A 16,033-nucleotide genomic window follows, 5' to 3' on the forward strand; every position below is an offset into this window, starting at 1 on the left:
TTGTTAATGGTACTTCTCCTGTGCACACATTTGTTTCATTTAGTGTAACTTAAAAGTCACTGACAGATGATACTACTATGGCTGTCAAAGTTAACTTCAGCTAACTTAAGTTCATTTCTGCATTAAAAAAACATTCCATAATTACTTTTTTTTATCACTGTTTATCACTCAGTTTTTCCTAGTTTGACTCTTGCAATGTACATCCCCTATAACAGTCCCTGCCACGCTTCGAATTGGTTTAGCATCCCCTTCAACTCATATCAGAAGGCATATGGGAAGGACTTACTTCAGAGTGGAGAGTTAGGGATTGGGGGAGGGGGGATAGGCAAGACATAAATGCATCAACAAGCGTTTTAATTGGCTGGAAGTGAATGACTCCTATGTGCTTCCCTGGATGGCCCTTCCGCTCGACTTGCCCTTTATTGTTCCCCTCCAAGACTGTAAAAAAGGTCTCAGGCAAGGGAAGTGATTAAACAAGGTCTGCTGCTGCTTGACACACACACACACACACACACACACACACACACACACGCGCAGGCACGCACGCACACACGCACGCAGAGGGCACTCTTGAGGCATACTTTCAACGAAAAGACCCAAAAATCGGCACAATGTTTAGACTATTTCCTGGCACCTTGGCTTTTTGTGTATATTGTGGCGAGTGCCTTATCCCATGAATAGCAAAGAATAGCCCTTTGTAGAACAAGTCTTGGAAGCGTGCTGTATTCACCCACATGGACATTTCAGACCTCATAGCAGGAGGTTAAACAGCATGACCAATCACCCTGCAGTGGACACAACACTGGGTGTTCTCAAGTAGACCTTATACAGACTTCAGTGTGTGCAACCAAGGACATAATGCCAAATCAGTCCCATTTCACAGTTAATGAAACCCATTAACACTGTAATCTCTTTCTTCAATCTCCTCCGGTTTCTCTTCCAGCTCAAGCGTTCCATTAAGTCACCAGCAGGGTTAAGCATTGGAGCTCATTGAGAGGTAAACTAATCGAAATCCCCAATTGATTTCTTCCGATCATCGCACACATATCGTGCGTGTCTCTGTGTGTGTGTAGGTCATGGTCCTTGTAAGTCGGAGAGGCTGGGGGGCAAGAATGGCTGATGTTAGGATGTCAGAGGTAAACAAAAGCAGGTCAGAGGCCTAGTAGGGCTAATCCCTCCAGCTCAAGTGAAGAGGGGGCCCAAAGAGAGAGCCACATGCTGGGGCACCCCATAGTCCACATGTAGGGGGATTGTCTCTAGTCAACTGTCTGGACAATTTGATTTAATTCATTTAGGGTTTGCTTTTCTTTCGATTAGCTTTTACAATTATTTGATATTTTCTGCATTTTCAACATGCTGTAGTTTTTAGTTTTTAAGTTGTTTCTCTTTTGTGCTAGGTGACAACAAAATGATAGAGCTAAATAATTACAGTATGTATGTCTAAAGCAAGATACAGTTGAAGAAAAGCGTAACATAAACAACACAAAAAAATAAATCATACGCCATTTCAACATTATTACATCCATCCACCACTACCTTAATTAGGCCCCTATACTTTATTTTATTTATTGTTTGTTTCTTTTTATTATTACTACTCAATCTTTTCAGTTTGTAAAGCGTCTTAGAGTGTCTAGAAAAGCTCTATATAAGTCTAATGTATTATTATGATTATTATTATGTTCTTCGTTCACCTAGTTGTTGAGGTCAATTCTTGCAGGTGCCCCCTCAACTACCCCTGCTAGCCTGAAAGGAAAACACAAAGTGGGGCCTGCACCCTTTCCTACCCGCACCACCCCCCCCCCATGCTCTGCCAATTGGCAAGGCCAGGCCAGGAAACTGTCAGTGTCGATTGAGTTGAGCCCTGAGCCGACCTGCTCGAGAGGCCGCCGTGCTGGCTTCGGAAGGGCCCACCTCTTGTTTCCAAAGCATGGGAAAAGAAAAGGGGGCTCCACATTCCTCTCGGCTGATCTGCCAACTCTAACTCTAACCCCCCCCTCCCCGATTAACAAAAGGCGTTCTGTGGACTGTAGCCCTGGCTGCTTTCCATGTCAACAGTTCCGTGGGGCCAAAGGTCACGCTAACTACATTCATTCCCAATTCCCCCACCCGCCCACCATTTCGCTCCACAACACAAGCTACAAGTAGGCCCGACTTGAGAGGTTTACTCTCTCTGCTCACCACCACCACCATCTTTAATCCCTCGAGATATTTCTGATCCCTTCACATGTTTCTGCTAAATTAAAGCAAAATGGCCAACCTGCTGTCCCTTGGGAGAATGGGTCAGACTAAGAGAGAGAACAGGAGGCAGAGGAACGAAAACAGAGGGAGAGAAAAGGTGTTAAATGGGATGGGGCGAATTCACTCAAACTCGCCCAAACATAATTGATTAAAGAAAACAGACCCATGACGTCAGGATGAAAGCGGTGAAATAAAGGGGTCTTGCTAATATATAGGTGAGCTGAAAATTCCACATTGGCCTAATCCTTTTATCTGGAGGTCCATGATTATGGAACAAAGATGGCCAGGTTTCACCCCCTACCCACACCCACCTTAGCTTTAGGGTTAGTGTTGTGTCCACTTGACTGTATTTAAACATGTAATGTATGCATGTGAATCATGGTTGCATGCACATAGGGTGAGTCGTGGGATATTGTACATGTCGACATCTTTAGCTAATGTCTCAAGTTTTTTTGGAGTAAGGCACCCAGTCACAATGCAACACCAAGTTTAAGATTCAATATGAAGACTGTACCAGTAGTGTGGTATGCTAAAAACCTTGAGTGCAATTGGTGAATAATGTTTATCTTATTTACACTCAATTGTGTATATTTGTGCCAAAATAAGTGATAATTCTGATAACTCTGATTGCGGTTGTTGAGGTGGCTCCCAAATGTATCAGTGCATTTTTAACCGGATGGAAAATGTGCCCATATCATCATAACAACGTGTGTGAGCTGCAGTGACCGCTTGCAAGACAAAACAAGCAGTTACTGAAAGACATCTAACATCTGTGGGGATCTACAGCAGAGGGAGAGTTGGGGAGAAAGAAGAGAGAGAACAGGGGGAATGAAAGTAAATTAGGATACAAAATAGAATGATAGATATCAAGTGAGTAAGAAACTGAAGGTACGAATATGACAAAAATTAAGGGAATCTTACGATTCAAATGAGCTTTGTAAACATGTACATATTCTTCACCTTCAAAAAAGGAATAAACACATTTTGTATTTACTTCTATTTATATGTAAAAGTAAATAAAATATGTTGAAAACATTCTTCCAAACCAACCAAACTTCCATTGTCCATGAAGGCTAGCTGAATTATACTGCTTGCTTAACCAAGCAACCTTTCAGCAGCAAACAAAAAAAATACTGCATATCAGAAGAAAATAGATGGGGTTGCCTCTCCTGACGACATATGACTTCCTTCTCAGAGACAAAACACCCAGGTTTGAGTGGTCGGGTTTCAAAGCAGTGGAGTGATGCGATATCCGAGAATGTTTTCTGGGCTTTGCCCAAAGCAGTTGTGGCTTAGCTGTCGATAAGCCAGCTGCTCTATCAGAGTGACATACAAGCATACACACTTTTGCACATATAAGAGACACAAACATACGCATACACAACAACACAGGCATACTAGTGATGCTCCGATCTGATCGGCGCCGATCGGTATCGGCCGATATGGCCTTGATCGGTTTTGATCGGAGTTCTCAAAACGGCCGATCAAACACGACCGATCAGTTTACAAAATGCCGTCGCCAGTCTGGAAATATTACACAGTGTCGGAAAGAGACAACAAATATGCCGTTTGTAATGTCTGCTCTAAAGAAATACCTCGGGGAGGAACGCACGCAAGGTCTTTCAATACCACGAATATCATACGGCATTTGCTGCGTTCGTCGATTCGCTCAGAGAGCGCCGAAGCGCACACTGGGCTCGACGTCATAAAGGGACCGAGTGCTTTGATTGGACGAGAGGCGTTCCAGGAGTGCTGGTCAGAGTTCCAGCGCGACTTCACGAGCGTAGTGTAGGTAGTGTTCACCGACGTCATGTGACCCCGCGAGCAGGAAGTCACTTGGCCCATAGCAACAACAACTATTAGCGCGTGAGTTTTAGGTCTTCCTCTGTGCACCTTGCACAAGTGTAGATAGCAAGCGACTTTTCAGCAGCAGGACATATTTTAGATGATAAGAGGAACAGGCTGAGTGCCAAAAACGCTGAGATGCTTGTATTTCTCAAGGCTAATCTGCCAGTGATGCTGCTTAATCAGAAGTAAGGTTTGAGTCTGAAATCTCCTTAGGTGCAATGTTTTGTTTTTTTGTTTTATTGATTATGCTGACTTGCTGTCTTATCTCCTCCTAAATATGACTTGAAACTGACTGACTTGAAACAGTATTTTATATTTGGCTATAGCCTGTTTATGTTGCAGTTTAGTTTGGGTATGTTTATTGTTCCTCAGGAAAGCTACAGTTACAGTATAATATATATATATATATATATATGGAATGTTGCACATTTGATGTGACAGTGTACATTTTATTTATTATGATTTTTATTTTCACATTTTATTTGTTTTTCCTGAAGTAAGCTACAGGTGGTTGTGAATTCAATAAAACAGATGGTCGTCAATTCATGATACTTTCTCATCTCCTAATTTCATTTAAATACTTAATATACAATGTCAATGGTGTTAAGAATAATTAAAAACATAAATAATGCTACACAATAAATAGAATGCTACAATTGCCATTTTCGACGCTGTGATCGGTGATCGGTGATATCGGATCGGCAGATCACTGATTCCAGTGATCGGTGATCGGTGATCGGCACCAAAAACCCTGATCGGAGCATCTCTAAGGCATACACACACACTCTTAATCATTCTCATTCTCATTCTCTCTCTCTCACACACACACACACACACACACACACGCACGCCTCTCTAAAACATGCACTCTGAATACAGCGTCACCCTATCCTTTCAACTCACACACTTCTGCCCAGCCGTGACACCGCTTGCCACTCCAATCCATGAACTGAGTGAAGCGACCCACAGAAGACTATGTCACAGGCTTGGGGTGAGCCTACGGGGAGGTGACAGCCTTTGTCCCAGTGGGATGTCCACTTGGAAGGCAGAGATTGTGGCCTGACTTCAGCCCACAGACACTGGGCCAAACCACTGAACGTGGTGCAGTCCAGGCCACTCGATTCCGGAGAGCCCTCTGCTGTGCCTGAACACTGGCTCCACTGTCTGTCTGTCCGTCTTTCATACACTGCCTCCCTTGCATTGTTTTTGTCTTATCCTAATACTTTTGTCTTATCCTAATACCATGTGATGGGTTGTGGGCACATTTTGGGGTATTCTAGATGTCTATTGAGGTGGAGATATTAGTTTATCATGATAACAGCAAAAGAGGCAACGCAATGGTGTGTCCCACTTCCTATGTCCTCTCAAAGAGTTTACATACACACCGATACAGTTTCGAAAGACATATTCAAATCTGAACATACACACACGCACGCACGCACGCACGCAGGCAGGCAGGCAGGCGCACACACACACACACACACACACACACACACACAAGGGCTGGGGCGACTCGTTGACATAATCGATGTAATCGATTACGGAAATACGTCGATTTGCATAACGTGCGTTGGCGTGTTGCAAGATGGCTGCGGCTATAGATATAGATACATAGATATCTATGCCTGCACCCGGTCAAAGCATGGATCCACGATCATCTAAGTGTGGGACTATTTTAGACAGAGACCCAACAATGTGGTGCTCTCTAAACTCTGCATATTGGAAATGGCTTATCACAGCAGTACAACTATGCACAAACACTTGAAGCGAAAGCATTTTGTGAATACGGCAGCAAGACAGCACCGTAACGCCTAAAACTCATCACCAACCTTACCTCAGAGGCGCGTGTGCATGGCAGAACTTTCCTTAGTGAGCGTTTAGAAAAGTGAAACGGTGATAAGCAGAACGCAGTCATGCACACGCACACACAGACAGGGAGACACAGAGAGAAGCAAAGAGAACGGGTGTGTCTGTGTGTGTGTGTGTGTGTGTGTGTGTGTGTGTGTGAGCGAGGGAGAGAGAACAAGAGAAAGAGTAGTAGACAAATCATTCAGAGCATGAGCATTTCCACTGGAATCTTATTGGTTTTAATATTGTTTTTATATATTACGACATGTCATTTTCATTGCGACTTTGATCGCAACATATTGTCACTATGTTGCCGTGGCAAGAGTAGTCAATGTTGCTGGTTGATCATTTTCACGTCGGCCTCACGCACTGGAAAATAGGCGTCACTCCGACTATCTAGCGAGCGAGCAGCAGGCGTCAGCATCAGGCGTCAGCATCAGGCGTCAGCATCAGGCTCGCGTGAGAGGCACTCTGTGTGGCTGCTCCAACCCGTTAACATGGGCGCCTAAATGAAACTCACACGCGCCGCTGAGGTAAGGCGAGGTTGACGCTTCCAGTGTCATTTAGCCCTACGTCCTGTTTACTTTTCGTCCCCACCCACCAAGCATTAGGATTGTCAACACACATAACGTGTTTCTGTTCAACAGTAGTCACTTAAATTATTAATATTTTTTTGAAAATTACTTTTTAAAGTAATTTTTGCACCGCTGCTAACGTAACGTTACACCATGCGTTATCTAACGTTGTTCTTCAATTATTATTATTATTATTATTATTATTATTATTATTATCATATCATAACACAGTACTGGTGTGGAAATTAGACACATTTTAAAATATACCCCTATTATAATTATTCTAATGTGCTTTATGTGTCTCTTTTTCAGGATGAGACAAAGCAAGTGTGGAAGACTTTTTCCACAAAAGGAACCCAAATCCATGCACACCCCAGATGGCTGCACTATATTCCTTTTACGTGAATAGAACAAGCTCTTGCTTTTAAGATTACCAGTTAAGACTGGGCTATCTTTTGTTGCTGAATAATGCCCTGCAGTGCATACTTGCTTGCTACATTTGTTTGTTTTTAAGAGAAGATGATTGAATAAAAATATAGAAATAGTAATGAGAAAGTTTGTAATATTTATTTTGGGTAAAGTAATTGTTATATTAATTGAGAATAAAAAATAAAAATAAAAACATTCGGTGCAGCCCTAACACACTCACACCCACACCCACACCCACAATCTTCTCACCTGAGGATGCAGTAACAGCTGTGGGCCCCTGATGAGAGGCGGCAGAAGCCAAACCTCTGCTTGCTCTCGATGTCTGTCAGCACAAAGGTGAAGTTCTGCCCCACCTGACTCACTGACAAACTATACAGAGAGAGCGAGACAGAGAGAAAGAGCATTTAGTACATTATGCAATTAATTACATACAGATGTGGGTTGAGCAGTAGTGCGTTTGTGTGTGTGCCCACAGTGTACAGAGTGTGTGTGCCCAACATAAGTGTGTACAGTGTGTGTGCGTGTGTGTGTGTGTGTGTGTGTGTGTGTGTGTGTGTGTCTGTGTATTAATATGCCACGCCATTTCTGTCTCCGGGCAATAGCAACGTAGCAGTGTCTCTGCTTGAGGGAGTGTCAAGAAGAAGGCCAGGCGCAGAAGAAAATGTCTAAGAGCTTTAAGTGTTGCACATCCTCTCACCACCCTTTACTTTCCTTCACTGTATTTGTCACAGCTCTTGATCTTGATTGACATTGACTGGAGGAACCATAGTCACCATGCAATACTTTATCTCTCCTGTAGATGGCGACATCATTCAGGGACTATGTGAAAAGGGCCTTGATGATGTTCATTATGCAGACATTGTGCATGTGGTGATACAGGTGATGACAGAGTATGGAAATGACCAGCTCTCTTTTTTAGGCCTGACATCTCTCAGTCAGGGTGGGATTATACGTCTGTGGCTAACTTGTCTGTGCTGTTCATCAAAGACACAAACACATTGCCCTATGTAAGTCATGGAACAGTGACAAATTGTTTCTTCTTTTGGCTCTACACTCCAAAGTTTGGATATGAAATCAAACAATTACTATGAGGTTAAATAAGAGATGTTCTGATTTTATTTGATGGTATTGTGTATATATATATTGGTTTCAATATTCAGAAATGACAACACACTATATGCCCTTTTTTATGCAATATAGTTGCCCTATTTCAGGGTACCCAAAAGTGACGGGACAGTTGGCTTGACAGGTGTTTCTTTTGTTTTGTGGTTTATCAGGTGTGTTCCGTCATTTGTGCAGTCATAAGACAGCACTCAATGTCTAGTATTGATTCTAGGCTGTATGTTTGCCTTTGGAATCTACTATTGGTGTCTTAACATGAGGAGCAAAGAGTCAATGAAAGTCAGGGAAGCCATTATGAGGCTGAAATTAACAAAACAATCGAAACTGAAATAGCCAAAACCTTAAACCTACTAAAATCAACAGTTTGGAACATCATTACAAGGAAATAAAGCACTGGTGAGCTCAAGAATCGCAAAAGATCCGATAGGCCCAGGAAGACTTCTACAGTAGATGACCGAAGAATGCTCACCACGATTCAGAAAAATGCCAAAACAACACTGCAAGATGCAAAACACTAGTTAGCCACAAAAACAGGATGGCCAGATTACAGCTTTGCTAAAACAGGACCTAAAAGAGCCTTCTGACTTTTGGAAAAATGTTTCACTGTCCCATTACTTACAACTTCTATAGCTTTGTCATTCTGTAGAGTGAATTCTAGTTTATGGATAAACATAATAAAGTTAATTCCTAAAGCACCTTTTTAACCCAGCTAAGAGTCTCCATCTTTTAGCATGAACTGAAGCAGCTAGTGCTTTACAATCGTTTTGAAAATTGCCTCTTATTTTGTTATTATATTCTATCTTCTTATATGCAACCTAAATGACCCCCCCCCCCCCTCAGTGAAGCATCTCACAGGATTGTACTTGTATAACCAGAGTGACAAATAAACATCTTGTATCTTGTGGGGGACAGCTCTGGAATATGCCTCCAGCTGGGTTTGGTAAAACACAACACACTCTAAAGAGACAGGAGACTTCCCTTGAGAGGTGTGTGTGTGTGTGTGTGTGTGGGGGGGGGGGGGGGGGTGCGTGTGTGTGTGTGTGTGTGTGTGTGTGTGTGTGCGTGTGTGGAGTGTGTGTGTACAACGACGACTGTACCTGTCCACACTGAAGGGGAAGCAGAACTTGGGGACAGTCTGGAGAGTTTCCTGTACAGAGAGAAAAAAAAGAAAGACAACATGAGAAACAAAGAGAGAGAGAGAGAGAGAGAGAGAGAGAGAGAGAGAGAGAGAGAGAGAGAGGGAGAGAGAGAGAGATCATTAATACATCTAAAGGGGGCTATAAATCTAAGCATTAACTGTGCCACACCATATAACAGGGCATGGCCTGGAGAAATAGGAGACAGGTGAGGGCAGAGGGGAGAGAGGGAGGTGAAGGAAATGATCTATTAAGGAGCAGAAGTAGAAGTGAAGGCAGAGATAGACATTGTATAGGAGAGGGGGTCAATCAATCACACGACAAGTGATGATGATTTTAAAAAATGGAAGGAGAAAAACAATAACATAATAGCAACAAATGAAGCCTGCTTGAGGGAGGTTCCGGAGGGTCAGACGAGGTGTGTTTGCGTGTGTGTGTGTGTGTGTGCGTGTATGTGTGTGTGTGTGTGTGTATGTGAGCAGTGTTAACAGGGCCCTGGGGGGAAAGGGAGCTACCCCAACATATGGGCAACAGTGAAAAGGGAGCGAGTGGCGGGATCCAAGGGGACCTGCGGGGACCGGTGAGGGGGATGGGAGGAGGGAGGATCAGCATGGGGCAGAGGGAGAGGGGGAGTGGGGTTGAGGTTGAGGGGCAGAGGGCTGACAGGGGCTATGCGCTGGCCTCCTCTCTCTCTCTCTCAGCTGTTACCCACTAACACTGGGACCCCAGGATTTTGGCTGTGGGACTACAGACACTTTCACAAAGAGAGAGTGGGGAGTAGGTCGAGAGGAGAGAAAGAGAGAGAGAGGAAAAAGCACTAGGAGAAAGAGAGAAAGTGTGCGAGAGAGAGCGATAAAAGAGACATGTGGGGCCCAGGGGAGCTCAGAAAAGAGACAGCAAGCAGCCGAACAACAGCCAGCCCACTGCTGGGGCCCTTGTGGAGCGGTGGGGGTAGACAGGGGCCCAGCCAACGCTCAGGCTCAGCTCCCTGTTGGGCTAACACAACCGTGCTGAGGCCCCTGCAGGCACCAGAGGGCCAGGTAGCAGCAGACTTCATGTCGGGAGTCCCCTAGGACCCAACCCAGGTGCACCAGCCCTCTCCCCCACCCATCACCAGCTATCCCAGTGGTTGCCATGGCAGCAGATGAGGGTGACTCAGTGGAGCTTGGTGGGCATGGGTCACAGTGGGACGTGAGCAGGTGGCATTTGGGCGTGGTGAAAAACAGGTGAGAGAAGCATGGGAGTGAGATAACATGTACGAGTGACAACTGTTCAAGAGAGGAAGACAGGAGTGCTGATGTAGCAGCCACCACGACACATGTACACAAACACACCACAACAGCAAACACAGTGCTTGAACAATTGGAAACAATTGGAAAATTACTAATACATCCAGCATGAAGTCATCTTTACTTTACACAGTTATAAGCAAGGTAGACCACCATAACACAATGTTAAAAAGACAACTGACAAGGCAAAGGCTGCGTTTCTGGGTTTGATGAATATGTCATGCGTGACATATAGCAATAACATTTCACCAACGTGCCGATTATTAGTCGATCTGTTACGCAACGCTAAAAAAAAGTACCAGGTCCAGAATCTGCCCAAGATTTACAGCATACCACCTCGTCTGTAAAACACGGTGGACGGTGTGTAATGGTTTGGGCATGTATACTGTAGCTGTTGCTGAACGTAATTACCAACGTAGCGTCCAAGACAACTACAATCAGTGGTGTGTAGCTCACTTTTTTAGCAGAAGCAAATTAGAGAGAAGTTTATTTATTAAGGTGAGAGGCTAAACTGTATTTTAAGGAGCAGAAAGAAATCATAAATCTGTACTACATACTGGAGCGCCCAAGACATTCTAAATTAAAAGTTCAACATATTCTACTCTAATCTTTACTAGTAATTGATTTCACCTCCCCGTGACGCTGGAGATCCTGGGCCTTTCCATTCCCTCTAAGCACTGTTTATACAAGATCCTTTCAAAAAGATATGGTTTAAACTCCAGGGGGTTTTACCCTGTCAATAACATTTTCTGATAATAATGCGAGAGCAGCGGAGAACGCTTCGAGGGCAGGATGCTTCGTTTTGGGGTTGTGCATCTGCAGTGTCTCCATCCAGCACTCCAGATCTGTCCATCAATCAGATCCAATAGTGTTGTGAAGCTTCTAATATCTACATTTCCCAGAGCATGGATTGTGATGACAAATAGCTAATTTATTTCCTACACACCCCCAGAGGCAGGGAAGAGATCACCTACTGAATATAGCGAGAAATGTTATTTACTTTTCAATTTATCTGAGATTTCCGACACAGAAGGATAGGAGTTAGATGAGTTAGTGTGAGATTTGTGTACCTTATACACATACATGTACAAAGACACAAAAGTTCCATGAGTGAACAAACATATATGAAATGCATGAGATGATAGTATTTGATACATGATATATTAAATGCATGAGATGATATAAGGAAGGAGTACACTTAAATACTCTCTGCAGAGAAACGACAATGGCAGAAAAGATCAAACATATTATTTGACTTCAATTACTGAAGAAAAAAAACAACTTAGGAAGTAGAAAATGTGAGTTCAGCCTTGATCTACTTCCACTAGCACATTCTAACAGTCACATTGTTGAATACATTAATATTAATAACAGCAGTAGCCAGGCAGACACTTAGGAACGGATAGGAAAGCACCTATTAGAGTTTGACACTAAAAATGATGCAGAGAGGCTACTTCACAGAAATGATCAGGTTGTTAGTTTTAACAAGCGCATACATCGTAAAGTGGTCTGAGAGCAATAATTGTCCATCATTATTGAGGTGCAGGGACAGCTTAGCAATTCGGCCCCAGGAATAGGAAACAGATTTGGAGGGAGGGTGGAGCCCTGGATGTGTGTGTTTGCTCGGGTCCCAGAACACAAGGTGTCGTGCGACTTGCCTTATTGCGTCACCCGCCACTAACCCCTTGTGGCTAGACCTTAGTTTTAATTGCTGCACCCTCCTCCTCTTCTCTTTCTTTCTTACAGGCTGTGTGTGTGTGTGTGTGTGTGTGTGTGTGTGTGTGTGTGTGTGTGCGTGTGTGGTGTGTGGTGTGTGGTGTGTGGTGTGTGTGTGTGTGTGTGTGGTGTGTGGTGTGTGGTGTGTGGTGTGTGTGTGTGTGTGTGTGTGTGTGTGTGTGTGTGTGTGTGTGTGTGGTGTGTGGTGTGTGGTGTGTGTGTGTGTGTGTGTGTGTGTGTGTGTGTGTCCAAAGATGGAGCTGAGCCCTGTGTGCTACTCTGCCACTTCCTGCCTGGTTGGGACTCACCATGCCAGGGGCTTCCTGAAAAACACAGTTGATGGAATGGTCCACAGCCGTATTGATATTTTTTTTTTTTTAAAGGTTCTGACCCGCTGCAAGGTGTACAATAAGAGCTGATTGAGAGAGTTATTGCAAACGGTATGCATACATAGTACTGACTACCGCACATGATTTATAACAAGATAAATACATCATGTTACTAAAACAATAACAACACAGTTATAACAATGAAACTACCGAGAGTCCAACACTTGCGCACACGGTGCTTCAAACGGTGCTTATTGTTTAACAAAAAAGTTTTTAAAATATTACAGCAGAAGAAAACTTCTCACTCGGACAGTGAAAACCACACCTGAAGTGGGAAGGGGGCAGTGACCTACAGTGATTTCCGGCACACTGATTGAACTAAAGCTAAGGTTTGATCCAGAATGCTGCATGTAGTGTACATAGAGGCAGAACATTTTCGGGAATAGCCACAGTCTGCTGTTAAAACCCATGCATGACTTCAGTGATTTTTACACTTTTGGCGTGTGTGTGTGTGTGTGTGTGTGTGTGTGTGTGTATATAGATGGCTGTTTGGTAGTAAACATTCTCACAAGGTCAATGTTTGATCTGCAGTGTAGATACACAGAAGACTGTGGCTATTCCCAACATTTCTCTGCCTCTATGCTACAAGCGTGAATGAGTTCTCTCAAGCAGCCTTCTGGATCAAACATTGACCTTATGAGAATATTTACTACCAAACAGCCATATATCCTAGAATTTGTTTCAAATCACTCAAATGAATTGATATCACAGAATAGAATGTATCAACGATCACTGTAGCATCACTACACTGTAGGTTATGGTTAATAAAAGCTGTTGCTAAATGCGTTGATTCTGCCCAGGTTGCTGATAGTGCTCTACTTTGCTCAGTAGACATTCATTTTGCACAGTTTGTAGAATAATTAGAGGGTACATTGGTCCCAGCACCCACTGTATTCAGATTGGAGTGTAAAAAAAATGTTACTCAAAAATGGTATGACCGCATTAAAATGTAAACATTACTGGTATGTCCAATGTTAAATGTATATCCTCTCTTTTTGTATTAAAATCATAAAAACGTTAGGCTACAATGAAAACTATGCAACTGTGATAAAAACCTTGGGAACTGTGACTATTTTGGTAATCATGAAACGTAGCACCCCACCACACCCACAACCCGTCCACATGGTTACGTCCACTCGTTCTCTCTGAGCGTTAAAATGAGTGTCCATCGAGTGATGAAATGCTTTAATAAAAGTGCCATATTGCTACTTCATTACTGGGGCTGGTGGGCAAACAGCGCTGAGGCCTCATTAGCTGTAATAACACAGGCAGCACACTCATTCGTCTCAATGGGAGCCCATTTTACCAGTTATGGATTTTAAATTACTACTAGCGGATTTGGCTACAAAGAGAAGAAAGCAAAATGATCTGTTGGCGCTTTGACCCCCGCCCCCCAACAAATGGCAACAAACAAGTCATTAATGAGTTGGGTGCTGTGTAATACTGGGGAGGCCTCACTGTTCTTTGAGTATTATATTTCTCAAAAGTGATTGACTGTGTGGATACCCAGATAGGCATGGTCCCCTTGAGCATTTGCACAACACATGGTTATGGGAGTTAACACTTCAGAAAGCCAACATGATTATTACTATTTATTAACTTTTGTGGCCGACAATTTGAACTAGATGTTCCAGGGCCACAGCTCAACTTTGCAACTCAAAGATAAAGAGTCAAATCTCCAATGACTTCTCAGTTATCTTCAGTGATACTAGCAAGATTAAATCAGAGATACCCGACTAGATAGAAGATGAAAAGTAGGTGGGGGGTGCTTATCTTTAAGGAATTGAATTTCAAGTATAATTTCACATGGCCATGGAGTTAATATATACACATTTATCGAAATCCGGGCTTAAATCATAAATACAAGGGTTAATGTATGCAAATCCAGCGAGAGAAGAACAAGCAATTATGTAGCGTGTCTATTTTTCATTGTCTGTTCTGAATCCATCCACACTGACAGAAGGAAAGAAGAGGGGGAGAGGGACTGGAGGAGATGAAAAGAGGCAGGCTAAGGGGTGGCCATGGGCCCAACGCATGCATATTCAAGAGGAGTTGGCTCCTGAACCAGTGTTTTAATTTCTGATGGCTCTATATCCATGAGTCCTCAAAGTCACGTTACATCTCATGTTATGTATGGTTCTTTACTAACATATGGACCTGGTTGGGAAAATAATTCAGTATCGAGGATGAAACAATTGTCTTGTATGCATAAAACATGCTTTTTATCCAATTTAATAGAAATAATAAATAGTCCATAAAATCAAGCTTTGAGTCTGGTAAACAAACATGGAAGAAATACATTACATTTCACCAGGTTGGAAGAAACAATTAACTTTTATTTCAATATTTTAGCATAGAAAAAAACTCAAAGTTCAAGATAGCTTTTATCAATAATTAATTCAGTGCTGGTGACCCTTGGTTGAGACCAAGGCAATATTTCATTCATCCATGTCTGGATGTTAAGTTTCACATCCACTATTTTAAACTTGCCCTAGACTCAAGTAGAAATAAATCAAGAGTCTGTCATAAGTACATTTATTGGGTCAAGTTCCATCAATTCCCCATCAAACCAAACCATTGAAGCTATGACTTGTAAAAACAGACTTTTCTTGACTTTGTGAGGTTGTGCCAACACCTTTATCAAAAAGACAACAGAAATATTATGGGGCTCCAGTTAGCATATCTAGAAAGAATCCATCTTCAGGGCCGTATTGCCCGTTTCAGCATGGCAAATCTGTCTGAAAACAACCTACGTGTCCCACTCTCCAGACTCCAGGGAAAACACGGATGAGGGGGAAAGGGCACCAGGAAGGATAAGGTAGATAGTGTGTTGACAATGGCACTCAGTAAAGCCACTTTTACATGTTGGCTTTAGAAGTAGCAGTGAAGGGTTAATAACAGGAAGCATTCAGTTTCACTGTTTATTTAGTTTGGAAATCCGGTAGAATGAGGAAGGACAGTTGCTGTGTGTCGCTGTCTCCATGCCTCTCTCAACCTTTAAAGACTATGGTCAATACTTTACCTCTACTTCACTACCAAGATAAGGAGATGCAGATCTCCCCCTACATAGTATCCGCAGATAGTTTGTGACATTCGTTCACTACGTTTTCAAACGAGGATAGTCGCTAGCTATGCTTAAAATAAAAGACAATATCCAAGAATGGAAGTACAATGTTTTCCCCCCGAATTAATCGCTTTAATAAAACACAAACAGGCAGTGGCTGTAGCCTACGCCAAATAAACACACTGACCCTCTTTCAAACAAAAGAACAGCATTAAAAACAAACACAACAGCTAGGGTCAGCGTTGTTCCCATCATAGTTTACTCTGGTTTAACTGTTTGTGTCATCCGTTGAGCAAATGTTTAAATGTGCACTGTCTTGCACACATGAAATGATCGTTGTTAATGTTGTTTCTGTTTAAATTATATTCCCCAATACATT

General features: G+C 42.8%; 1 protein-coding gene across 1 annotated transcript in view; it reads right to left on the reverse strand.

Moving 5' to 3' along the window:
- Positions 1-16,033, reverse strand: part of dennd1a (DENN/MADD domain containing 1A) — a gene marked incomplete at its 3' end in the record, with an annotated part of 104,038 nt that overhangs the window by 49,576 nt on the left and 38,429 nt on the right. The window contains exons 4-5 of the mRNA XM_080530041.1: positions 9,158-9,207; positions 7,188-7,307 (exon numbers count right to left, since the gene is read on the reverse strand). Coding sequence (XP_080386167.1) covers positions 7,188-7,307; positions 9,158-9,207 — 170 coding nt within the window. The remainder of the gene's footprint in view (positions 1-7,187; positions 7,308-9,157; positions 9,208-16,033) is intronic.

The sequence above is a fragment of the Nansenia antarctica genome (genome assembly GCF_963989245.1).
Source record: "Nansenia antarctica genome assembly, chromosome: 4".
NCBI classification, from domain to species: Eukaryota; Metazoa; Chordata; class Actinopteri; order Argentiniformes; family Microstomatidae; genus Nansenia; species Nansenia antarctica.